We start from the raw sequence: 23,676 nt of genomic DNA, 5'->3' as shown, positions 1-23,676 counted from the left end.
TGCACCTGTTTACCATTATTCGATTTTATAGCTTCAAACACATGCTCTTGATAACGCCTTATGCTTCGTATCAATTTTTATTGCAGTGCACAGCGAAGAGCGGGTCGCTGATAAGCTCGAAAGTAAACCCGAAGCCCAATCGAAGCTTCGTCTATTGAGATCAGTTGTGTTTGAAAGACGGAGAGGAGCGAACGTGAGCCTAAAGAACTGAAAGTATATAGAACAAGAGAGACGAATATTCGAACCATACATACTATATAGTGCAGCTATACTAAATAGAGCTTAGAAGTCAGGAGTCTTAATAATATATTTCTGGGAAACCGAAACAAAATGGAAAGGTAAATTGAAATCTATGTAAATATATATATTCTAAACCTTGCATTATATATTATATATATTTCCTAGTTTCTGGCAAGAGTTGAAATCGCTGTTGAAGACCCTGCTCTGCTTTGTGGTTGCTTTGATGCTGGTGCCTTTGCTGCTCTTATCGTTTCTGTGTAAGTGATCGATCCCCAGCAGTGATCGATGATCGATGATCATCGATCCGCGAGACGCGCTGCCTCACTGATAAGCCACATAAATCAAGAACTTCAAAAGGGGCCGGCTATATAAATAAATATAATCGAGGCATGAGTTGATTAACCACTAAAAAGGATCATCCGTTGGGAGAGAGCTCCCCACAGAGAGGGAGAGAGTGAAAGGAAGAGAGAGTGACAGAAAGAGAGAGTGACTGAGATAAGGCTTTTGTTTATAAATAATAGATTACCTGTTGCACCTTTGCGGAACCCAGACGAGCGGCCAGGCGAACCTTGACCAACTGAATTACTCATAAAATTTTGCCATTGATAAGCCGGCTCTTTGATGCTTGATACCGGGTAATCGCCTTGGGATAAGGGCATATACGCATCTACCTTTTGTTTGCATTGAATTATTGTATAGTTATCGTGCGTAGATTAAATAATTTTCCCACTCTCCTGCCTTTCTCAATAAGGTTTATATGAATCATTTTAAACTTTTTGGTAACTATTAAATAATTATTTGAATATTAGAATAGAATCAATTTTACAATTTTAAAGAAAATATTCTTTAAACTTGTATAATTATTGTCAAACTCCTGCTCTTTAAGAATCATTATTATCATAATCCTTACTATTTTTTTCAAGGCGCTCACCTTGGAAACGAACTATCCAACTATGTGCTAAGCATCAAGTATCCCAAGCTCACCATCTCAAAGTCCAACAAGATCCGGACTTTAATCGACACACCAAAAAATGCGGGCATCTTTCACTTTCTTCTCCAAGTGGAAGGAAGTTGTGATTATGAGAGGATCAAAAGAGCATATGCCCAATATCTGACGGATCTGAGGGATAAAACCGGAATGCTAAGGTTTCCCAAACTGCGACAAAAGCTGGTCACTTGCTGGGGACATTATGCTTGGGTTAATGATAATAGGTAAGTTGTAGTAGTAATTAGGCTAAGATAATGTCCACTTCAATACTTTTTATGGGTTCTATATTAAATATACTTCTCTATATCACCCTTATAGTGGCTTCAACATCAACAACCATGTCTTGCTGAGTACCCACAAGTACCGCGGCCGTCCCGTCACCGAATCGAACATCCAGGACTATGTCAGCGAACTGGCCACCAAGTACATACCCTCGGACCTTCCCCAGTGGCAGGTGATCGTCATACCCAACTCGGACAGCACTCAGCCGTATTACATCCTCATAAAGCTTCATCATCTGATAATCGCCGAGGAGGAGGATCTGCATGTGAGTGAGATGCTGCTGCTGCAGGATCCGCACAAGAAAGGCCTGATGACCCTCAGTGATGGCCTGGAGCAGAGGAGCTCGAATCAGAAACAACTCTCCCACTTTGTCCGGAAACCGGAACACATTAGTCGACTGATGAACCACTTGGTCCATCTTGTGATCTGTCGCTGGCAGAAGTTCATCTATGAATTTGATTCTCTGGAGACACCCGATGGTGCCTCGTCTGCCGTTCAAGTGAGGAATCTCAGTCAGTTGGCCTCTTTGGTCCTGATAATCCTGGTCAATGTGTTGCTCGGCTATTGGAGGAGTCGATCGGTGCTCCAGAAACTTAAAAGGCGTTCGGTCACCTATCGAAATGAAGTGGGTCGCTTTCAAACTATCAGGTTATTGTTGAACAGGGAACTGGAGCAGAGAAATCTCAGCTGGATGGTGGCCAGAAATGCCATATGCAACAGCTTACAGCCCACTAACTTGGCCAAGGTTTGGACTCGCTTCCTCTGGCGCTTAAATCTCAATCATGTTTTGCTCTTACCCTACCACTTTTATTGCGAGATCCTGGCCTTTACCGATGTCCTGATCAAGGGGCAAACTTCTTACTCTTCGACCTACTGCGCCAGACTTCATTTATATGTTCCCCTCTTGCTCTACGCCCAATTGGAATTCTTCAAGATCTGTTGGGAGCTCTTCAAGGCACCGAGAAATATTTACGAAGTTCTCTTTGAACAGCCCACCAAGGAGCTGAATATCCTTCACAAAAAGTCCTATTCGGGCAGGAAGATAGTGTCCTTTAGCAGATCCTTAAGTGGCGCCCAACTCAGGCTGCGAAATAAGGATAAATTCAATAAGGATCTCAGGGAATCGGATTTCAGTTTAACTTGCCTAGCTGGCGCTGTTCATGATTACTTGAACACCTTTTCAGGGGATTTGCAGGTCCCAAGATACTTAAATACCACCTGCAGGACCATAGACAAAGGATATTTCACAGACAGAGTAGGGGATAAGTCGAAAAATATTGGTGGCGTGGTCTTTTTGCAATTACCCTTGAGGGAACCCGATGCAGATCATACCAAGGAACTCCACGATATTGTAGAGAGAATCAGGAATCAACAGATTATGATATACTTGGCTTCGATAGGTCAGACCAAGTTCAGCCTTCTGACCTCTTTGTTACCTCACGTTCTCACCAAAATCTTCATAAATTTTTTCTCGTACAACTTCCCCATCACCATCACTGAGATTTACGGAGCCACGGATGAGTTCCAGTCAGCTTGGGGCCAAAAAGTTCAGGATGTCCTTCTCTTCCGACCGCCGCAATCGAAGACTTGTCTTTCCTTGAATCTGCATCGCTTTGGGGACAAATACCGCTTGGCTGTAATGGCCGATACCCACCTGGCCCCGGATCACACGACCATCACGAGGTCCTTTGAACGTTATATGGAAACAATTACTCTATGAAATGATCTCTGGGTAGAGGGGAAATCCATATTTATCACGTAAAAAATATACATATTAAAAACTATTTATCCAACGAAATTCAAAATGTAATTTATTTAAAATTTAGACTTTTAAGGGTCACAAGTTTTAGTCTATCATCCAGTATTCTGGTTATTAGATGTCTTACGACAAACCTTATACTTCATTTCAAATAATTTTCACCTGACTCAATGGATAAGCATAATAAATATCGTGGTGATGTGCGTGAACATTTCCTTGGAACCAGGAATGAAGTAAGTCATCACACAAAGTAACTCGAGAAAATCCTCAAGGGTGTTATCCTTATTTTGAATAGCCAAAAAGGGACAAGAATGGGCATCGTATACCCATGGATGACGATCGTCCGCATCGGGAGACGCTCCATTATAGGGAAAATGCCATATTCTCTACTCACGCATTTTTAAATCAGCCTAGGGACAATAGTTTCGAGTGTTTGAACTGTACGTCGTGTAGGGGCTCACATAGTCAATATGATGTTCGAGGACATCGGTCTCCTCCGGATATGGCTCCGATTAAATTATCGAGGAATAACGACCATGACTATCAATATCATCATGAGCAGCCTCAGGTAAAACTTATAGTATTTTCTATTTGCTATGTCCTTTTTATATATTTAACTTAAGCCCCAGAAACATTGTCCGTTCCATGAAGCAAGGAAACCAAGTCACAACACTCGAAATACCCACCGGTATACTGATCCTGGCATAGAAAAGACCGAAGGCCATGACGATTTGCTTGTCTACAAAAACTCGACTTATCGTGAAACTACATCCGATCGAGTTGGGGATGAAAGGCAGGAGCCTGCAGCGCCTGCCAATGACTATAGCCACAAGCATTACCAGACGAAGGAGCCTTATCCCCCACATAAGGACTACGAGAAAGCTAGGGCTCACTGCTTAGCCGCGGATGAGAGATTGCGGGAGAAGTATAGTTTTCTCAGTGACGATTCAATCACTTCCAAGAAATCGAAGCCCTCTCAGAATACAATTATTAGCGCCAAGAGTGGCAAGGATCTCAGATCCCTAATTCGTTCGCAAATCCATCTGCAACAGGCCTTGGACCATTCCCTGACGCATGCAGATCGTAGGACGCCACCAAGCGATGTTGATAAGAAGGAGACTGGAAAGGTGTCTGGACTAGAAAAGGGGACTCCTATTACTCTAAATAAACCCAAAACTCCAAAACGACAGCCCGAAGATATAGAACATGTTTCTGAAGAAGCGGAATTGAAATCAAGCCCCATAGACTTGACGGCATTGTTTTGTGTGAGTGCCGATGATATTGTCAGCGCTAAAGTTATTGAGCCGATGATAAGGAAAATCCAACGTATGTATCTGACCACCCTCCAGGAGGAGATGTCCATCATGGATTATTTGGGAGAGGTGCCCAAACTGGTCAGCGAGGTTTACCGGGAGACCGCCCAAAGGGACAGCAGGAAGTCCTCAGATCTCAAATAATTAGGTTTATTTTTCACTTGAGATTTATATATTTTTTGCTAAAAACACAAAATTAGTGATTATAGGGAACAGGGAAAAATTTTATATTCAAAAGTGGTTTACTAAGGAGATGTTAAAAAAAAATCTATATGTGTTAGGTGATTAAAAATGTTAGTAGGAAATATTATGGTTATAGGAAGTCAAAATAATTATATCAGCAATTAGTTAAAATATAAAATTTGGCTTGAATAAAAATAGTAATTAAAGCTTTTCAAAATTATAAACTAATTTCCGCCTTTCAATTCAATTATTTAATATGATAGTTAAGCGAATGACAGAACTTATAGCAATAAGTAGAAAATCAAATAAATTATAGATGGACTAAAATACGGATTCCCCTTTTTTTATAAAAATTCGCAGTAAAACAATAAATATAAAATTAATAAATTAAAAATTAACTGCCAAATTGGCGTGACCTTTCTCGCGTAAAGAAAATACTGAAATGCCCCAAAACGCAGCCATCACCATACGATGGTATTTCCAGACACCCCGCCAACGGTCACACTGCGCGAATGGACAAAAATTAGAACAAAAAAAAGAGGCGAATTCGCGAATTGATGAAAACGCCGCTGCGGAAATTTTGCCAGCCGAATGAACACCCACACGCCGGAGCGAGCGGGTGATTTGCAAACAGAGGAGCGTAAGATAAAAGGCACGGCGGCTAGCTGAGAGGCGTCACGTAGACGGTACGACTCTGATCGATATATTCAACACAAGCGCACCCACACACACACATACACACGTACAGACTCGGGCGCGTACGCACACGCACACATGGAGAACACTCGAGGAGGAGGTGGCGAAAATAACGTAGAATCAGCCACCGGCGGGGCGGATTTGGCCAAGGAAACGGCAGCGGAGGAGGTGCAAAAGTTGACGACCAGCCATGTGGAGGGTATGGAGCCCGCTCAAGGGGTAAACAGCAATAACAACAACAACAACAAGACAGAGGCGGCGGCATCGGCAACGGCGGTTCAGCTTTCGGTGGAAAACAACAACGCAAATGCCCGCGGAAATGTCAGTGCTGCAGAAGCAGCAGCAGCAACAACAACAAAGGCAAATACAGAGGAAACAGTAGCGGGCAGCAACATTAATGCATTACCAATACAGCAACAAGAACTGCAGCAGTCAGGCGATGGGAATGCAAATAAGACAACTGCAGCAACAACCACAAACACAGCTATTACAATTACACCTACAACAATAGAAGAGGAAGCAGCGGCAGTAAAGGCAGACGAGGCATCAAAACCAACGACTGCGGCAGAGAAAGAAGCAACAACAATAACAGACGAGAAGACAGGTAAAGTAGAAAAAGCAAAGCAAAGAATTTCGCAGAAAACAAATCCAATGCCAACTAATGCAAACCCCCTTTTCCCCGAACCCCCACACACCCACAGAAGAGCGCAATCACAAGAAGAAGAAGAAAGATAAGGAGCGCGAGCGAGATGAAGATAAGCATCGACGCAGCAGCGCCACCAGCAACCACAACAACAGTACCAGCAAGGATCGGGAGAAGGAACGTGAACGGGAACGTGAGAGAGAGCGCAATCGAGACGGCAGTCACCGGGACAGCAGCTCCAAATCCTCCAAAGAGACCGAACACAAGTCCAGTTCCTCGCGCAGCAAGGACAAGAAGTATCATCGCAGTGATCGCGACAGGGAAAGGGAGAGGGAACGCGATCGGGAGAAGGTGAGAGGGTTTACCCTTGAATACTGAAGGAGTCTCTATAGTTTCTTTAGTTATACATTAGTTTTCGCTGGAAAAACTTGTTTGAAATATTGGTTAACTTCCAATACAGATTCTTTCCACTCATATTATCATGCATATCAGATAAACTCTTTAGTTTTCCTTGTAAATTCTGGTAAACAAAATATGAAAATATGATATCACAAGCTATGGCATATTTGTAAGTTATGAATCAAGTTTCTTTGCTGTCATATTGCGTTTCCAGATAATCGCGAGGAAAATGATTCTGTTTATAAAGTTTTTCCAACACAAAACCCCTCTAAAAGCTTTATAGGAAGAGTTCTCCTCTGAAACCGATATGGAAAGCTTAGCCTTGTTTTAACAAAAATCAAAGAGCTGAACAAAACCCCCTCTATTCACAGATTCCCTCCTCGTCGTCCAGCTCCTCGTCACACTCGCATCGCCGCCGCAGCTCGGAGAGCAGCAGGAGCAGTCAGAACAGCTCTTCCAAGTCCAAGGAAGCGGCACCGGAACACAGCCTTAGCCAAGCGGTCACAGCTGCCCTTGAGCAGCAAATAAAGGTTGAGGAAGGCATCAAAAAGGAACCAGTGGAAGTTAAACCAGAGCCGGATGCCGTAACTTCATTACCTGTACTTAGCAACAACATCAAAACGGAAGCGGAAATCAAAAAGGAAGAAGCGGTGACCAAACTCCTGGTCAATGGCGAGGCGACGGGGAAAAGCCGCGAAGAGGTCACCCGTCAGCTCAACTTTGGGGACAAGAGCAGCGCAAACTCCAAGCTGATGCCATCTCCAGCACCAAAAACCAGCTCATCGGGATCGAATTCCGCCACAGCCAACAATCATTCCTCCAGTAACCGCAAGTCCTATACGTCATCGTCCTCTAGCAACCATCACAAGGGTTCTTCCTCTTCGTCATCATCGTCCCGTCACTCTTCCTCCTCGTCGCGAGACTGCTCAAAATGCTACAAGCGTTCCAAGATCAGGCGTTCCAGCATGGGTGTTCAGTGCCTGCAGCATGCTCCTGTCCCCGGACCCTGGCAAACGGTGCAGAGTCTCCCGCCGAAGCCCAACCGGCAGCCGCCAGTTGGCTTGGAGAACCTCAAGTATGGCTGCTACTTCCAGGTGGAACAGTATCCCAATGGCGGAGCGTCCATTGTGCATCTGTACCAGCACGAGATCGATGCCCTGCCGCCCGAGGAAATGGAGGAGCTGGTGGATGAGTTCTTCGAGGTTTGCTTTGCGGAGGATGAGCAGGGTTATGCCCACCACGTAATGGGCATTGTTCACGATGCGGCACGCTATCTGCCCGATCTACTGGAGCACATGGCAGAGAACTACTCAACGCTGACGGTGAAGGCAGGTGTGCTGGGCAGGAATTCGGATATCGAAACCTGTACGATGTCGCAGTATAATGAACAGGTAAGGAAGTGTAACTAATCTTCGGGAATGATTCCTTTAAAACATTATAACCTATACCGTAATATAAAAATATGGAAATATTATTAGTTACCTTAAATCGTTTTTCCTTCTCAGGTTGTTCGCAATTATTGCCAAGGAACCTTTCGCTATGGACCTCTACATCAGATCAGTCTTGTTGGCAAGGTCCATGAAGAGGTTGGCGGCTATTTTCCTGATCTTTTGAGACGCATTGAAATGAATCCGTTTCTCAGAAAGGTAAGAGCCTCAATATCATTTTAACGAATATACAATTCCTTAACAGTTCTTTTCTCTATACTTAGACTATGCCTTGGGCTTGTAATTCCATACTGCAGACGGATCCCCGTCAGTCTAACGATGGACCTATCCTATGGATACGCGCTGGCGAACAACTAGTGCCCACGGCAGAGCTAAACAGCAAGACGCCGCTCAAAAGGCAGAGGTGAGTTTTTCAAATGAGAATCAGTATGCCCTAGAATTGTGTTCTTAATCCTAACGAATCTCCCTTAGAACCCGCATCAATGAGCTGCGCAACCTTCAGTATCTGCCCCGTTTATCGGAGGCCCGTGAGACCATGATCGAGGATCGCACCAAGGCGCATGCAGATCATGTGGGACATGGCCACGAAAGGATCACCACCGCTGCAGTTGGTGAGCCTAAAATGTTGTATATTTCTTCCCCTGAAATTTACTAATCTTTTTCTCCTTTTCGCCCTAAAGGCATTCTAAAAGCTGTTCACTGCGGACAGACGTACAACCAGAACCGCATCACCAAGGATGTGGTGGCCTTTGCCGCCCAGGACTTTAATCAGATGGTGGAGATGCTGCAGCTGGACCTGCACGAACCGCCCATCTCGCAGTGCGTGCAGTGGATCGAGGACGCCAAACTCAACCAGTTGCGACGCGAAGGCGTCCGCTATGCCCGCATCCAGTTGTGCGACAACGACATCTACTTCCTGCCCCGCAACATCATCCATCAGTTTCGCACGGTAACGGCCGTGACGAGCATAGCCTGGCATCTCCGCCTGCGACAGTATTACCCGGGCCAGGAAGTCATCAATGAGCGGAATAACCCCGTGCTGGCCGAGACGCCGCACTACAAGGAGAAGCAAACGATATTGCCGAATCCGATTGGACAAGATGAGGGCTGTGGCGGTGGTGTCGGCAAGAAGACGCCCTCAAAGCGGACGCACGATGGCAAGGCCAAAAAGAAGCTGATTGATCTCGAGCCGGGCAAGGAGCGTCGTTCCAGCGAGAGCAGCATGGACGAGCAAGCGTCGGCCTCGCCCAGCCAGAACCAAGAGAGTTGCGGCAGTGGAAGTGCCGCTAGTTCACCCAAAAAGAAGCCCAGTAAAGATGACTCCAAGATAGACATGAGGAAGATGGTACTCGAGCACAAGTACAAGCTGACCAAGGCGGCGGCAGTCCTGGGCAGCCACGAAAGCAAGGAAAAGCCTAAGAAGGATAAGTCCAGGGATAAGGAAAAGGATGACAAGGAGAAAGATAAGGATAAGCTCAAGGATAAAGAGAAGGAGAAGGACAAAGAAAAGGATAAGGAAAAGAAGGATAAAGATAAAGAAAAGGAGAGGAAGGAAAAAGAAAAGGATTCGGAGAAGGATAAGAGAAGCGATCACACGCCCAAAAAGCATCCAGCAACGCCAGCCAAGACCTCAACCCTAAGTGCGCCTTCGCCGGCCAAGATGCCACGCCTAAACAATGAAGCAGCTACCAATCCTTCCGCTGCGGCTGCTGCACCTTCAATCCCTACTCCCATCCCAACACCCACCCCTCTGCCAACTCCTATACCCACTCCTGCACCCTCTAAACCCTTGACACCGCCTTCAATCTTGTCGGGACTGCCACCGCCACTTGTGCCTCAGACGACGCCTTTCATTCACCATCATCGCTTGAACCAAAAGGAGCCCGAGATCAAGATCGAAGTGAAGATCGTGTCCGATAGCAAAAGCAGTGATACCAGTACCTCTAGTGTGGCAGCAACTCCTCCTCCTCCCCCACCGCCGCCGCCACCTCCCGAACCCGAGCCCGTCGACGATGTGGGCAACGAGTTAATCGTGGAGAGCACACCTCAACTGGACGAGGCGGAGGTGCCTGAAGTGTGTGCCGAGGAGGAGATTGTAGAAATGGATATACCCATACCCAAGGAACCGCCGATCCTGGGACTCGCAACTCCCAGAGAAGTCACCTCCATGTCTGTTTCAGTGATTCGTCAACCATCGGGATCAGCACCAGCAGCACCTCTTCCTACTTCTGCGCCGCCTCCATCCGCCGCTCATCAAATTGTAAAGGTAGTTCTGCCCGCCTCCCTAACTTGTCCAAACATCACCAGAATGTCGGTGGTGCTGCCTCCCCTGCCTCCATTGCCACCGTCAAGGTCAACGGCACCGCCGCCTCCACCACCGCCACCGAGCAGCAGCAGCAGCCCCACCACCACCACCAACCCCTCCCCATTGAAGCCCACCTACAAGACCTTCAGCTTGCCCTCGCACAAGATCATCATAGCAGGCGGTAATCGAGTGGCCGTCAATAAAGGAGCAACTAAAACGCCAGTGGATCTGCTGGGCTCCATAATGGCCAGCATGGACAAGCCGGGAGCGGGCAGTAGTAACTCCTCATCCACCACATCAACGACATCCTCGGCAACAACGAATAATAGTTCACTCTCCCCCTACGCCAACTCCAACAATAGTTATTAAGAAAACTATTGGAAGCTAGCTTGGGGTTAAAAGCAGCAGAGTAGAGGCTCCTCTTTTTGGACTTTAAATGTGAAACGATATATATCAGGAAAGCCACAGAAATCACTGCGGAAATAACATCTCTTAAAAGCGATCCAAATGTATGCTTTGATATTTCAACTAAGTAGATCTTAAATGTCCAGCTATTTCTGTGGCACTCCCGTATATATGTTTTTGTAAATTTAATCAAAGCCTCTCGGGGTTTCTGTTTAACGGAAGCCCAGAGAGGTATCATCCTTTGCGGGAAGAGATCAGAAAAGGCTGAAGGAGTGTCTCCCTCACTTGCCACCAAACTTGAATTCTATGTTTCACTAATCTCCAGTTTCCTGGCGACCGTACAACACCTCCTTAAGCCTTGATAACGATCTCTCCCTAAATTGTACATAGCCAAAAAAAAAAAAAGTTAATTTGTAGACAGACACATAAAAACCACAACACCTATATATTTTATATTACAAAATACGTAGAATTGTAAGCTCAAAATGCGAGACGACGACACTTGATAGAGATGTAGTTTTTTAATTTATTTACACACCGCTGGCACTTTATAGCTACAACAATTGTAACGTTTTTTAAATGCAGCCAAGGTCGAGGTCAACATTTAACTGTTATCCGTGTGTATTTCCTGTAATGGCACGCACCTTTACTGAATTAAATAAAAAAAAAGGTCCCAGTTTTGATTTCCTTCAATAACAACTTTTTTGAAAAGTGTTTTTGAACGTGCGTAGAACAATATACACACACATTTATATAATTACCATATAAATATATATATATATACACCAATATATCCCTTTAGAATTTAAGCAAGCTTACAACACGTTGATGAAACAATAAAGATTCGGATCGTACAAAAATACAAAGAAGTTGAGTGGTTTTGATTTATATTAATGGTAACAAGAAAAGATACTTTGGCATGCGGAAGGACCATGAAAAAGGATCATAACTCAGCCAAAAAGGCATTCATTTCCATTCGGAAAGCTTTCCTAAGTTAGTTTTTACGAGTTTAACAATTCTGCATACTCAGTTTAAAATCTAAAAAAATCAACATTTTTGACAAATTTAATGATGTAACCCCTTTCCTTATATTGAAAAAATTGGAAAATATTTTTAAAAAATTATTTTTTTTTACGGAGATAGCTAGAAAGATTCGTCTGTTCATCCTGATCGAGAATTTATATGATTTGTAGGGTCGGAAATCACTCCTTCACTGTTTTGTAAGCTTCTGTCTAAAATTGTAATACCCTCCTAAGAATATAACAATTTTATTATCTATAAAATAATACGAAAGATACATAAATCGGTTTAAACTAGGTTTATCAGATCCAGAAGCCACCAAGAATATATTGCAAAAGGCACACACATCGGGGAATGTGAGATAATGAAACCCGAGCCAGCCTACAACTTGGAGCGCAGCTCCTCAATCCTTCCCTGAGCGGAACGCTGCAGATCCATCAGTTTCATGGCGAATCCCATGTTGCCCTGGATCTTGATCTTGCCTTGGAAGAAGGCCTTCTGCGGCGGCAGCTTTCCGGTCAGCAGCTCAAACACATCCTCGTCACTGATGATGAAAGTCACATCACACTTTTCTGCAAAAGAAAATCCAGAATGAAATAGATTTAACTACAAATGAAATTTTTACGCATTTACGAGTTCCGTTGAAGATGATCTTGCCCTTGCCCTGCTTGGCATCGATGACCCAGTAGCCTGTTTGTCCATTCGGTCCATTGTTCACCTTGAAGCCATACACGGCTCGCACCTTCTCGATCAAGTTGTCCTTGTCCTCCTGCATGGCTTGCTCCAGGAGCCTCAGCAGAGGAGCCACCTTGAAGCCATCCTCACTGGTGGCCGCCTTTCCTGCGGCAGTCAAGTTGCGGACCACATTGTTGGCAGCGGGGAAGCCCAGGCGATACAGAGCCACCACCACGGCTCCGCCCAAGCCCAGGTTATGCTGCAGTGCCAGCTGAGCCCCCGGCACCTGGCGCTTCTCGGCCAGACCACGCAGCTGCCAGCAGAGCTCAGCGCATTGGGCCAGTCCAGTGGCTCCCAGAGGATGACCCTTGGAGATCAAACCGCCACTCGGGTTCACCACGAACTTGCCGCCGTAGGTGTTGTCTCCAGCGTCGATGAACTCGCCGGCCTTGCCCTCGCCACACAGCCCAAGGGCCTCGTAGGTCACCAACTCGTTGGCGGAGAAGCAATCGTGGAGCTCCACCACCTGCACGTCCTGTGGTTTGTAGCCGCTCTTGGCGAACAGACGTTGGCTGGCCAAGCGGGTCATATCAGTTCCAGCAATCTTCATGAGGCTCTTGTCAGCGAAAGTAGAGGCCGGATCGCTGGCCATCTCCATGCCCACGATCTCTACGGCTTGCTTCTCTAGACCATGTCGACGCACAAAGGCTTCGGAGGCCAGAATGGCCGCTCCAGATCCATCAGAGGTGGGACAACACTGCAGCTTAGTCAGAATTCCATCCACCACCTGCGGGGACTTCATGATCTGCTCCAAGGTGTACTCATCACGGAACTGTGAGTAACTGGAATTGAGAAGGAAGGTTAGTTACTACGGATCATCTGCATATGGGAGCGGAGTAACTCAGACTCAGATCATTTTTCAGCGATAAGATAAGATAATAACTTTCGACTGAAACTTACGGATTATTGACCGAGTGTTTGTGGTTTTTCCAGGCAATCTTTCCGAAGTGCTCGGGCTTGGTGCCGTATTTCCTCATGTGCTCCTTGCCAGCATTGCCGAAGATCTGGGCAGCCATGGGTCCAGCTCCAATCTCTGTGAGTTCGCCCATCTCAGTGATGTGACGTTCCATGGGATTGGCGCGGTCAAAGTACTATCAGGAGAGAAGTTACAAGGTGATTCGAGCTACGATAAGGATATAGAAGAACTAACCTTGGAGGACAGGGATCCGCGCTCCATCTTCTCAAAGCCCAGAGCAAGGACACAGTCAGAGTTGCCGCTCTCAATGATCTGTTTCGCCAGATACAAGGCACTCGATCCGGTGGAGCAGTTGTTGTTCACATTGTACACCGGAATGCCGGTCATACCGACCTCGTAGATAGCTCGCTGGCCACAGGTGGAGTCACCGTAGACGTAGCCGGCCACCGCCTGCTGCACTTCCTCGAACTTGATGCCAGCATCCTGCAGAGCCTTGGTGATGGCCTCCTTGGCAAAGTCCGGGTAGCAAACATCCGCTCGGCGGCCGGGCTTCTCGAACTGTGGATTTATTATGGGGTTAATGGCGATAATCAGAGATTAGGGGCACTTCAGGGGGCCAATGGAGCGATGCTGATAGCCAGAAATACGCCAAAGATAATGCTTGTGGTGCGGCAAACAATCGAGAGCAGATTAGCGAGCGAAGTGCAGCGCAGTTCAAAGTCCGAGGCGATTATTAAATGACTTGTTGCTCCATAATTAAAGTGCCTCTTGACAATTGCGAAAGCTCGGCTTTTTCTTAAGCCTTTGTTTTGGTCTCCCCTTTGGTGCATCTTTCTGTTTAGCTAATTACTTGCCTTGGTCATGCCCACACCGACGACGTAAACGCGATTCTTTGTCATCTTGCAGCTGCAGCGAATTGGTAATAAAACAATAACTGGTAAGACCGCTTGAGAACGATTAACTAAGCTAAGTTAGTTTCTTGTTTTTTGGAAATTAAGAGGAGCAGTGTGACCAGGCATAAGGCTCGAACTAAACACCAAGGAAATATAACAATTATGCAGCGTTCACACTAATTGAAATGAGAAAGAGCGCGCTATTTTGAAATATGATTTTAAGAATGATTTTACAGCGAACTAAATGTATTTTTCAGAGAACCATTATGCTTCATTCTTATTTCCTAAGTATCTTCAATGATTCGGTAATTATTATTATTAATCTATTCTTTGTGACCTTATATCATGTTGTTATAAATATTGAACCGTCTCTAGTCACATTGCGAGCTAAAAAACATGTATATAGAATTTTTCCCGCTAACCCGACAGATCTGATCTTATCAGACAGATATAGCTTCATAGTATATAATCTTGATACCCGCTAGACTTCGCCTCATTCGATATAGAAAGTTCCGTCCGATTGGTAATCCCGAAGAACCAGCAACATGACCAAGACCAGAGTTTACGTTATCGGCGTTGGCATGACCAAGGTTCGTCTGCTGTAGATTGACCTTTGTGCCGCGACATCTACCTATCCATTCTCCTCTTCTAGTTCGAGAAGCCCGGCCGCAGAGCGGATGTTTGCTACCCGGACTTTGCCAAGGAAGCCATCACCAAGGCTCTGCAGGATGCAGGCATCAAGTTCGAGGAAGTGCAGCAGGCGGTGGCCGGCTACGTCTACGGTGACTCCACCTGTGGCCAGCGAGCGATCTATGAGGTCGGTATGACCGGCATACCGGTGTACAATGTGAACAACAACTGCTCCACCGGATCGAGTGCCTTGTATCTGGCCAAGCAGATCATCGAAAGTGGCAACACGGACTGTGTCCTTGCTCTGGGCTTTGAGAAGATGGAGCGCGGATCCCTGTCCTCCAAGGTAAGTTCCTCAAGATCCTTATCGTAACCTGAGTAACCTTGTAACTCCTTTCCTAATAGTACTTTGACCGCGCCAATCCCATGGAACGTCACGTCACTGAGATGGGCGAACTCACAGAGATTGGAGCTGGACCCATGGCTGCCCAGATCTTCGGTAATGCTGGCAAGGAGCACATGCAGAAGTACGGCACCAAACCCGAGCACTTTGGCAAAATCGCCTGGAAGAACCACAAACACTCGGTCAATAATCCGTAAGTTTCAGTCGAAAGTTCACCTCACACGCGCTCTTATCTTATCGCCGGAATAAGCAGACCGAGTTACTCCATTGCCATATGCAGCTTATCCATAGCAAGTCAGTGCTTTATCTGTCTCATTTTCCCGATTCCAGCTACTCACAGTTCCGTGATGAATACACCTTGGAGCAGATCATGAAGTCCCCGCAGGTGGTGGAGGGAGTTCTGACCAAGCTGCAGTGTTGTCCCACCTCTGATGGATCTGGAGCGGCCATTCTGGCCTCCGAAGCCTTTGTGCGTCGACATGGTCTAGAGAAGCAAGCCGTAGAGATCGTCGGCATGGAGATGGCCAGCGATCCGGCCTCTACTTTCGCTGACAAGAGCCTCATGAAGATTGCTGGAACTGATATGACCCGACTGGCCAGCCAACGTCTGTTCGCCAAGAGTGGCTACAAACCACAGGACGTGCAGGTGGTGGAGCTCCACGATTGCTTCTCTGCCAACGAGTTGGTGACCTACGAGGCACTGGGGCTCTGTGGCGAGGGCAAGGCCGGCGAGTTCATCGACGCTGGAGACAACACCTACGGCGGCAAGTTCGTGGTGAACCCGAGTGGCGGTTTGATCTCCAAGGGTCATCCTCTGGGAGCCACTGGACTGGCCCAATGCGCTGAGCTCTGCTGGCAGCTGCGTGGTCTGGCCGAGAAGCGCCAGGTGCCGGGGGCTCAGTTGGCACTGCAGCATAACCTGGGCTTGGGCGGAGCCGTGGTGGTGGCTCTGTATCGCCTGGGCTTCCCTGGTGCCTCCAAGGCCAAGCTGTAAGGGGTGAGATTATATTTTCTGTATATATTTTTAATTAAAAGTGGAGTTGTTTTTTATGTATTTAACGCTGACTTTGCTTTGTAATATAATTGGAGTCAGATCACATTCGCTTGTGCTTCAGTTTGGTTGATCCACCTGCCTTGCTGCCCCTACAAAGACGTATCAATCCCATAAAGGTCAACACTGGAATGAGGAGAATGAGAGCCACCACTAGATACACATCCAAGGAGTGATAGACGAAGCGGGAGAGATACACGGCACTGGGTTGAGTCAACGGAGCACCCCGAGTCTCCGCCACATGCTCCACCCACCAAATGGCAGTCTCCAAGGGCTCCTGAACGCGGCTATTATGGGCCGAGGCCACCTCCTTGGCTCTCAGCTTGAAGGTGGGATCCAGTGCCTTGGTAACCGCTTCATAAAGAGACTCCTCATCCAATTCCTTGAAGGCCAACCGCACGGCCATCCCGCGTTGCACCAAAGCCTCTACATTGAGGGACTGATCGCCGTAGATGGGAACTCCAACGATGGGTACTCCACAGGCTACCGCCTCCGTGGTGCCCATCAAGCCGCCGTGGGATATGAACACCCTGACATTGGGATGTGCCATAATATCCCGCTGTGGCAGCCACTTTCTGATGTGCAGGTTCCTTGGCTTATTCGGCAGCGTTTCGTTTTCCCACTTCAAGATCACCTGCTGCTCCAGTCTCCCCAGAGCACGGACTATGCCATCTCTCCGTGATTCGGAGAGGGAGCTCAGCTTCAGCTGAGATCCAAAGCTGAAGAGGATCACACCCTGGGCGGCCTTGTCCAGCAGCTCTTGGAGATCCGCAGGCAGAGGCTTGGGTGGTGTTATGTGCACACCACCCACCTCGATGACATTGGGGGGCAGAGGCTTGGGTCCACTCATCGAGTAGTGTTGGTTGATCAACATAAGGGAGGTGTTGCGCACCAACTCCTCGGTGGAGGGCACATCGGGACCGAATCTCTGACGGATCAAGGCATTGCCGGCAGGAACATTGAGAATTCTAAGGGAGAATAAGATCTTTAACCTCATTGGGATTTAATTTCGCACCAGAAACTCACTTGTAAAGCATATTCAATGAGTGTACATTGATCCAGTTGCCCAATCTTTCGGCGAGAGACATATCTTGGGATTTTCCCTGGAACAGAGCTGATATATAGGATGGAATAAGGGGCAGACCAAGCCTCTCGTAGTGCCAGGGAGCCAAGGCACAGCTGGACAGGCCAATAACCGGTGCCTGGAGTACATGGGCCACACTCATGATGCAATCCGTATTGAACTGTTCGATCATGATGACATCATAGTAGCCAGGAGGATGCTTAAGGATCTCGTCCAGAGCCTGACTGTTTAGTGTGGTATTGCAAGCCTCCTTGCCCATGTTGTAGAGAATGAAGAACTCCACGTAGTGGGCCAGGAAGCTAAAAGGATGCTCAAAGTCCTGTGGAAGAAATAGTTTTTGTAAATTATTCATAATAAAATGTATACAGAGAGTAGCTACCTCTAGGTGAATGGCATCTGTTAGAGAAGCTGACGGTAACAGGTAGTCCTTGTAGCCCTTGGGCGGCTTCTCATCCCTAAAAGGACTAATGACGTCCACACTGTGACCAGCCTCGGCCAGACCCCTCATGATGGGCTGGAAGAACTTGAAGTGGCTCATGGCTGGATGGGAAAACAGTCCCAGGATGTGGAGGCAGTTGCTGGACACCACCAGGAGGGAGAGGAACAGGAGCGGTAGGAGGAAGAACCTCATCATAAATAGCTGTAAAACAAAAGACGTAATAGGTAGACTTCATAAAGTATTCATTATATTAAGATAATCTTTTGATATTTATATATGAACTTTTGCACTCGTTGCACTTCTAAAATTAACTAACAGTTTTTTATCATATTTTTATTTAGAAAATAGAAAACTTAAAATTAATAATTACCGGCGTTTGTGCGAGAGATATCCAAAAAGGTCGAAAGAAGATCATCAACTGAGCACTGGTCAGAGCTCGTTTTTGCTGTGTCAGAATGCAAAGCATCAAATATACTCGGGAAATATGGTATATATATATATATATCTGGGTATGTATATATATTTACAAACAAAACGCACTCCGTTGACAACTGAAAAAAGAGAGAAGAATTGTTTTCTCTTTGCTGTAACCCTCTCTTATCTTTTATTACCTTTCATAGAAGAGGGCTCTTTCCTAGTATTATTCATGAACTTCAGAGTATCTCTTATAGATCTTTTGTCTCTCTACTGAAAGTGTCATTAGGGAATTTTTACATTGGGTAATTAATTATAGAAAAGCTAAAAACATGTAATATAGATATATATGTATAAATATGAATTTAAGAGAGTCTATATAATCTCAGACTACATTAAATATTCCAGATTAAATTTTAAGTCTAAAAGTATGCTATAATAATAAAAAACTATTTTTAATTGATAGAAAATATTATGCAAATCTCTAAAAACTATGCAATAAATTTACATAAAAAATTCTAAAGAAACAAAAGAGCAAAGACTTAAGAAAGTACATACATTTTTCATTAAAATTACCTTAAATTTTAATTTCCCCAAAAAAATACTTATAAATAATACAAGAAACTATAATTATTGTATAGGATTAAACATAATATATTTAATTTTTGCGGTCTAAAATCTACAAGTCCTTGAGTGAAGGCGGAGGAGGTCTTTTACACCTAAAAGTCTCTTACATACACAACATGTATAAAATATCACATACACCACAGACAGCACAAACTGAGATTAGGATCTCAAGATCCCTAATCCCTCTTTGTCTTCCCGGTGGCCGAGGAGCCACAGCATCGCCGGATGAGCCACACCCAACTGGCAATGATGGTGCCCAGGACAACAGCCACCACTGCATAGCAATCCAGGGAGTAGTACACAAATCGGGACATGTGGACAGCACTCGGTTTCAGCAGGGGTGCTCCTCCAGTGTGAGCCACATGCTCCACCCACCACAAGGCCGTTTGCAAGGCCTGCTGCGGTCGATGGTTATACGAATGGGAGACGACCTTGGCAGCATCATAGTATCTGGAGAATATTTAAGGAAATTTGGAAATTAATATAAAATGTAAATAAGATATAACATTAATAAAGTATAAGTATTTTCTTTACAAATTTAAATTTGAATTGCTCTTAAAATGTAGATATTATGATTTAAATCTTTAAATTCCTTTCATATATGGTATGGTTTTATCTTTTTTAAGCTATTTTCAAACTCATAAATAACTTAATTGAAAGACATCGCCCTGGTATCTGTATAAAAAGCTCAAAAAACAAAAACTCCAATCGTGATATATTGATCTAATTAATTTAAGAAAAGAACCTGATCCGACTCAATTGAATTAATAATATATAGCATTGTTTTTGCTTTTTTTTTCTAATCTCTCCCATACTCACTTCTTGTCCAAGGCTTTCTTGAGGGCCCTCATAACCGTGTTCTCGCTAATGTCCTCAAAGTTAAGGATGGTTCCCATTCCCCTTTGAACCAAGGCCGCTGTGTTGACAAACTGATCCCCATACATGGGTGTGGCCACCACAGGAACGCCACAATAGGCCGCCTCCGAGGTGCCCATGAGTCCACCGTGTGACATAAAGACCTTGACATTCGGATGACAGAGTATATCCCGCTGGGGAAGCCACTTCATGATATGCATATTCGGTGGCTGATTGGGCAGCGTCTCGTTCTCCCACTTCCAGATCACCTGCTGCTTCAGACGGGCCACCGCCCGGACTATGCCATCCCGCTTGGAGGCTGACAGGGAGTTGGCCCGGATCATGGAGCCCCAACTGATGAGGATCACACCCTCCTCGGCATTGTCCAGGAGTCGCTGCAGGTCGGCAGGCAATGGCTTTGATTTCTGGATGTGGATGCCGCCCAGTTCGATGACATTCGGAGGCATAGCCTTGGGTCCACTCAGGGAATAGTGTTGATTCACAAAGAACACCGAAGTGTTCTTGGCTATCTCGCCCACGGAGGGCAGGTCGTGGCCGAATTTGTACTGAACCAAGGCATCCGCTGCGGGAACGGATATTAACCTGAAAGGAATATTAGGATTAGATGTTTATATTCCATTTTTTTCAAGCCAAAAAAACTCACTTGTACATCCAGTTCAAGGCATGGGTGCTAAACCAGTTGGCCAAACGTCCCCCAAAGTCCATGTCCTGCGACTGGGCCATAAACAGAGCTGGCACATGGGAAGGTATCAAAGGAGCACCCATCCTTTCGTAGTGCCAGGGCATCATCACACAGCTACTCAGGCCTATTATGGGAGCCTGCAGTTGATGGGCCACGCCCATCATGCAATCCGTGTTGAACTGCTCCATAACGATGACGTCAAAGTAGCCAGGACGACGTTTAAGGATCTGCTGCAGAGCCTCCGAGCGGAGCGTAGTGTTGCAAGCCAGCTTGCCCCACTGGTTCAGCAGGAAGAACTCCAGAAAGTGGCTGTAGAAGGTACGCTTTTCAAAGAACTAAATACAAAATCAATTATAAATAAAAATAGTTAAGAAACAATATTTAAAATATAATAAATAATATTTAAAAACCATTAAAGCTGGACAAATAATATGAAAAATAGATGAAAAACGAGAGAGTATTTAATTTATTAATTTGGTTAGTTCCTCAATTATGATATTATCGATTATATAGTCTGTTAACAAATGAATCATTGATTTTTGAAATGGTATATCATATTTTTTCATCCCCTCTTCATAATCTCTACAGATTTAGTGGCTTTATTACGATTTATATAAAATGGCTAATAAACTAGATTTTAAAATACATGTAAAAAGTGTATTGAGTGGATAGTTTTATTTCCAAATTTTTTGGATAAATTAAAGTTTTCAAAATCTCATAACTTGGCCATAAAGGCATTCAATTCGGAAAACTTATGTCAGTTTTTATGAGGTTAACAATTCTGCATACTCAGTTTAAATCTAAAAAATTTACATTTTTGACAATTTTAATGATGTAACCCCTTTTAAAATTTTCAAAAATTTTCAAAAATTAAATTTTTTTATTTTTTCCACAGATTGCTATATAGATTCGCCTTTAAGTGCTGATCAATAATATATATAGTTTATAAGGTCGCAAATATATCCTTCTTGCGTTGACTTAAATAAGAATATCACAAAAACACATTTTTATCCAATAATATTCAATAAACAAATGAAAACAAAAAAGTAGAGAAACAGAAAAGTAAAAGGCAGGTTCTGAAAATTTAAGAACTCAAAGAAAAAATATACATGGTTGGCAGATACTTTCTGGAAAAAGCCGTATTATAGAATATTTTTCTAATTTAATCTAAAATAATTAACTTCTACATAACATATTTAAATCGATTAACGCTAAGTACCAATTACTTGTACTGTAATTTTCATTTATAGTTTATTTTAACGATGCTTAAATTGCGATTTCAATTTCGTTTCTACAAGCTTTTGTTTCGATTTCTTCCCATAATTTGCAATGATTAATGTGTTAATAGTTTTCACTAATTTTTGTGAGTTATTATAAACCCTCAACAATAGTTAAATTTTCGTAAAAAAAAACCCACTTGTAAATTCCCCCCATTTTTCCCTGGAACACTTACCTTTAAATCCACGCTATTCGTGAGCTTATCCACTCCGGACAGGGGGTAATCCTTGTACCGGATGGCCGGATGTTTGTCCGGGAAATGGGAAACCACACTGACATCGTGACCCGCCTCTGCCAGACCCCTCATGATGGGATGGAAGAAGTGAAAGTGACTCACGCCGGGATGGGGGAAGAGACCCAAGACCTTTAGAGGAGCGCCGGCCTCCACCTCCACCACATCGGAGCCGGCGAGGGCGAGTATAAGGAGGAGGACAGGGAACAGTGGTGACCACATGATGCTCTCTGCAGAGGGAACATGTTAATTTTTTAATTAAGAAAATTGGAGAGAGCAGGAAAATATATTTTGTAGAGAAAAATTATATATTATTCGAAGGAAATGTATATTTCTAACTAAGCACTTCACAGTCACAGAGAATTATTCCGGATCACAGTTTTCCACAAACACTAAACACTTGATACGCCTTCTGCTACCAGCAGGTGTTTAAACACTTGTTGCATTTTCACGTTTTCCTTTCTTGGGTTTATTTTTTTTTTGCATTATTTTCATGCGACCTTGAGTGGGCGGCGGGCGGGTGGCTCTGCGCATGTCGCGAATGCAAGAAATGCAGGGAAAATTATGTAAAGAATGCAGGCGAAAACACAAGCACAACAAAAAGCCAAGGCAAATTGCATCACAATAGGTTAATAAATTCTGTAGTTCTGTAAACTGACTGAGCCCGCCTTTCCCCAAACTGCAAATTGATTGACTTTTGCTGAACTTTATGGATACACACACACACACACGCGACAAATCAAAAATGTATCCGCTTGGAATCCGCGTTTTTTCTGGACCTTAAAATCCTGTTTTCCCTCGACTCTCACTCGCTTTTACTTACTTGTTCGACTGCCGACGAGCGACTGATTCGAAAATTCAGAGAAATGCAGGCGAGTCGAAAAGCTTTTCGGTCAATGTACGACGGACCAAGAGCGTCGACAAATAAAAAACGGACCAAAATTGCTCAGTCAGCGATCGGAAATAAATCTCGATCTTCGATAGAGATGGCAACTTGGCTATATCTTTTTTTTTTTTAATTTTAAAATGTACATATAGGTTTGAAAGATAAATTTACAGATACAGTCTGTAATATATAATTAAATAAATTATAAGTATATAAAAATATTCATATAATCTAGCTTAATTTACTTTGAAATTGTAATATATTTACCCTGAGTAAGGAAAACTTTAATGTATAAAGTATTTTTATATTTATTTTTCTAGCTCGACCTATTATTATATTTATGGTCTTTATCTGCTCATTATAAATAAATAAGTTCACATAAAGACATATATATTTTATATTTTATTTATACTTATTTTCAATTATATTTTCTTGATATTATTTCATTGTTTTAGCTATTTTGAAACCCAAATCTGATATCTCTCATCTTTACCCAAAGCTTTTTTGGCATTCAAATGCTCTCTTTCCCCCATTTCTCACCAGGAATGCCTCAGAGAAAGATGGGGGGAAATGATCAGTCCTAAAGTGAGAGTAGAACGCCTTGCCCTTGTGCACGAGACTGTCTACTATAAACTACCGGCTGTGGAAAACTAATTTAGCGACTACAAAAAACACAACAATATCGAGGAAAAAAAAAATACAATGAGTCTCCAGAGTGTTTATCACTCGGCACTCACATGTTACCCCCACAAGGGGAGGCCTCTCAACTGTTTACATTTCATTTTTGTACATTTGAAACGGGCATGTTTTTGGGTTTGTGTTGTATAACGAATACAGAGAGTATACATA

At 44.3% G+C, this 23,676-nt stretch overlaps 7 protein-coding genes across 12 annotated transcripts; 4 read left to right on the top strand and 3 right to left on the bottom strand.

The window, feature by feature from the left end:
• The first annotated feature begins 159 nt into the window (after positions 1-159).
• On the top strand, positions 160-3,305 carry LOC110176916 (uncharacterized). Its single transcript, XM_020943407.2, has 4 exons — positions 160-338; positions 406-497; positions 1,164-1,452; positions 1,547-3,305. Exons 1-4 carry the CDS (start codon positions 331-333, stop codon positions 3,228-3,230), a joined length of 2,073 nt encoding a protein of 690 aa, XP_020799066.1. The 5' UTR covers positions 160-330; the 3' UTR covers positions 3,231-3,305.
• Positions 3,306-3,342: 37 nt separating this feature from the next.
• Positions 3,343-4,993, top strand: LOC110176996 (uncharacterized). 2 transcript variants are annotated; one of them, XM_020943505.2, is made up of 3 exons: positions 3,343-3,502; positions 3,565-3,837; positions 3,899-4,993. In XM_020943505.2, exons 1-3 carry the CDS (start codon positions 3,440-3,442, stop codon positions 4,724-4,726), a joined length of 1,164 nt encoding a protein of 387 aa, XP_020799164.2. In that variant the 5' UTR covers positions 3,343-3,439; the 3' UTR covers positions 4,727-4,993. The 2 variants fall into 2 exon arrangements, with proteins under 2 accessions (XP_020799164.2, XP_020799163.2); XM_020943504.2 differs by having other exon boundaries at positions 3,893-4,993.
• A 238-nt stretch (positions 4,994-5,231) lies between these two features.
• Positions 5,232-11,527, top strand: LOC110176904 (uncharacterized). Of its 4 annotated transcripts, XM_086830567.1 has the most exons (9): positions 5,248-5,451; positions 5,514-5,821; positions 5,876-6,065; positions 6,163-6,455; positions 6,875-7,894; positions 8,009-8,149; positions 8,215-8,354; positions 8,423-8,562; positions 8,632-11,527. In XM_086830567.1, the coding sequence occupies exons 2-9, from the start codon at positions 5,540-5,542 to the stop codon at positions 10,623-10,625; spliced, it is 4,200 nt and encodes a 1,399-aa protein (XP_086686693.1). In that variant the 5' UTR covers positions 5,248-5,451; positions 5,514-5,539; the 3' UTR covers positions 10,626-11,527. The 4 variants fall into 4 exon arrangements, with proteins under 4 accessions (XP_020799050.2, XP_086686692.1, XP_086686693.1 ...); XM_086830566.1 differs by having other exon boundaries at positions 5,238-5,821; XM_086830565.1 differs by having other exon boundaries at positions 5,249-5,451; positions 5,514-6,065.
• Positions 11,528-11,913: 386 nt separating this feature from the next.
• On the bottom strand, positions 11,914-14,389 carry ScpX (Sterol carrier protein X-related thiolase). The gene is made up of 5 exons (XM_020943348.2): positions 14,187-14,389; positions 13,567-13,890; positions 13,317-13,507; positions 12,315-13,198; positions 11,914-12,253 (listed from the first exon to the last, which is right to left on the bottom strand). Exons 1-5 carry the CDS (start codon positions 14,229-14,231, stop codon positions 12,063-12,065), a joined length of 1,635 nt encoding a protein of 544 aa, XP_020799007.2. The 5' UTR covers positions 14,232-14,389; the 3' UTR covers positions 11,914-12,062.
• On the top strand, positions 14,331-16,312 carry LOC110176941 (sterol carrier protein 2). Its single transcript, XM_020943443.2, has 4 exons — positions 14,331-14,815; positions 14,878-15,201; positions 15,261-15,451; positions 15,589-16,312. Exons 1-4 carry the CDS (start codon positions 14,771-14,773, stop codon positions 16,250-16,252), a joined length of 1,224 nt encoding a protein of 407 aa, XP_020799102.2. The 5' UTR covers positions 14,331-14,770; the 3' UTR covers positions 16,253-16,312.
• Ugt36E1 (UDP-glycosyltransferase family 36 member E1) lies at positions 16,280-18,383 on the bottom strand. The gene is made up of 4 exons (XM_020943442.2): positions 18,203-18,383; positions 17,773-18,033; positions 17,336-17,712; positions 16,280-17,277 (listed from the first exon to the last, which is right to left on the bottom strand). Exons 1-4 carry the CDS (start codon positions 18,296-18,298, stop codon positions 16,353-16,355), a joined length of 1,659 nt encoding a protein of 552 aa, XP_020799101.2. The 5' UTR covers positions 18,299-18,383; the 3' UTR covers positions 16,280-16,352.
• Positions 18,384-18,876: 493 nt separating this feature from the next.
• On the bottom strand, positions 18,877-22,906 carry Ugt36D1 (UDP-glycosyltransferase family 36 member D1). 2 transcript variants are annotated; one of them, XM_086830570.1, is made up of 5 exons: positions 22,765-22,906; positions 21,885-22,171; positions 20,393-20,766; positions 19,693-20,331; positions 18,877-19,323 (listed from the first exon to the last, which is right to left on the bottom strand). In XM_086830570.1, exons 2-5 carry the CDS (start codon positions 22,161-22,163, stop codon positions 19,050-19,052), a joined length of 1,566 nt encoding a protein of 521 aa, XP_086686696.1. In that variant the 5' UTR covers positions 22,164-22,171; positions 22,765-22,906; the 3' UTR covers positions 18,877-19,049. The 2 variants fall into 2 exon arrangements, with proteins under 2 accessions (XP_086686696.1, XP_020799003.2); XM_020943344.2 differs by lacking the exon at positions 22,765-22,906 and adding an exon at positions 22,281-22,406.
• Positions 22,907-23,676: the final 770 nt, after the last annotated feature.

Source organism: Drosophila serrata, unplaced genomic scaffold (assembly GCF_035046125.1).
Source record: "Drosophila serrata isolate PLE 108 unplaced genomic scaffold, ASM3504612v1 contig_240, whole genome shotgun sequence".
Taxonomy (NCBI): Eukaryota; Metazoa; Arthropoda; class Insecta; order Diptera; family Drosophilidae; genus Drosophila; species Drosophila serrata.
The sequence above is the reverse complement of the archived record's forward strand: the minus strand, read 5'-3'. Positions and strand labels throughout refer to the sequence as shown.

Excerpts from the sequence above, each read along its gene's own strand:
- LOC110176916 (XM_020943407.2), top strand. Across the intron at positions 498-1,163 it reads GCTGCTCTTATCGTTTCTGT|GCGCTCACCTTGGAAACGAA; the intron begins GTAAGTGATCGA and ends ATTTTTTTCAAG. Across the intron at positions 1,453-1,546 it reads GCTTGGGTTAATGATAATAG|TGGCTTCAACATCAACAACC; the intron begins GTAAGTTGTAGT and ends TCACCCTTATAG.
- LOC110176996 (XM_020943504.2), top strand. The coding sequence starts at position 3,440 with ATGGATAAGCATAATAAATATCGTGGTGATGTGCGTGAACATTTCCTT. Across the intron at positions 3,503-3,564 it reads TCCTTGGAACCAGGAATGAA|CCAAAAAGGGACAAGAATGG; the intron begins GTAAGTCATCAC and ends TATTTTGAATAG. Across the intron at positions 3,838-3,892 it reads ATCATCATGAGCAGCCTCAG|CCCCAGAAACATTGTCCGTT; the intron begins GTAAAACTTATA and ends ATTTAACTTAAG.
- LOC110176904 (XM_020943391.2), top strand. The coding sequence starts at position 5,540 with ATGGAGAACACTCGAGGAGGAGGTGGCGAAAATAACGTAGAATCAGCC. Across the intron at positions 6,066-6,162 it reads AATAACAGACGAGAAGACAG|AAGAGCGCAATCACAAGAAG; the intron begins GTAAAGTAGAAA and ends ACACACCCACAG. Across the intron at positions 8,355-8,422 it reads ACGCCGCTCAAAAGGCAGAG|AACCCGCATCAATGAGCTGC; the intron begins GTGAGTTTTTCA and ends AATCTCCCTTAG.
- ScpX (XM_020943348.2), bottom strand. The coding sequence starts at position 14,231 with ATGACAAAGAATCGCGTTTACGTCGTCGGTGTGGGCATGACCAAG. Across the intron at positions 13,508-13,566 it reads GCGGATCCCTGTCCTCCAAG|TACTTTGACCGCGCCAATCC; the intron begins GTTAGTTCTTCT and ends CTCTCCTGATAG. Across the intron at positions 13,199-13,316 it reads AAACACTCGGTCAATAATCC|TTACTCACAGTTCCGTGATG; the intron begins GTAAGTTTCAGT and ends TCTCAATTCCAG.
- LOC110176941 (XM_020943443.2), top strand. The coding sequence starts at position 14,771 with ATGACCAAGACCAGAGTTTACGTTATCGGCGTTGGCATGACCAAG. Across the intron at positions 15,202-15,260 it reads GCGGATCCCTGTCCTCCAAG|TACTTTGACCGCGCCAATCC; the intron begins GTAAGTTCCTCA and ends CTTTCCTAATAG. Across the intron at positions 15,452-15,588 it reads AAACACTCGGTCAATAATCC|CTACTCACAGTTCCGTGATG; the intron begins GTAAGTTTCAGT and ends TCCCGATTCCAG.
- Ugt36E1 (XM_020943442.2), bottom strand. The coding sequence starts at position 18,298 with ATGCTTTGCATTCTGACACAGCAAAAACGAGCTCTGACCAGTGCTCAG. Across the intron at positions 18,034-18,202 it reads TATCTCTCGCACAAACGCCG|CTATTTATGATGAGGTTCTT; the intron begins GTAATTATTAAT and ends TTTGTTTTACAG. Across the intron at positions 17,278-17,335 it reads TCATTGAATATGCTTTACAA|AATTCTCAATGTTCCTGCCG; the intron begins GTGAGTTTCTGG and ends ATTCTCCCTTAG.
- Ugt36D1 (XM_086830570.1), bottom strand. The coding sequence starts at position 22,163 with ATGTGGTCACCACTGTTCCCTGTCCTCCTCCTTATACTCGCCCTCGCC. Across the intron at positions 20,767-21,884 it reads CGAATAGCGTGGATTTAAAG|TTCTTTGAAAAGCGTACCTT; the intron begins GTAAGTGTTCCA and ends TTTTGTATTTAG. Across the intron at positions 19,324-19,692 it reads AAGAAAGCCTTGGACAAGAA|ATACTATGATGCTGCCAAGG; the intron begins GTGAGTATGGGA and ends AATATTCTCCAG.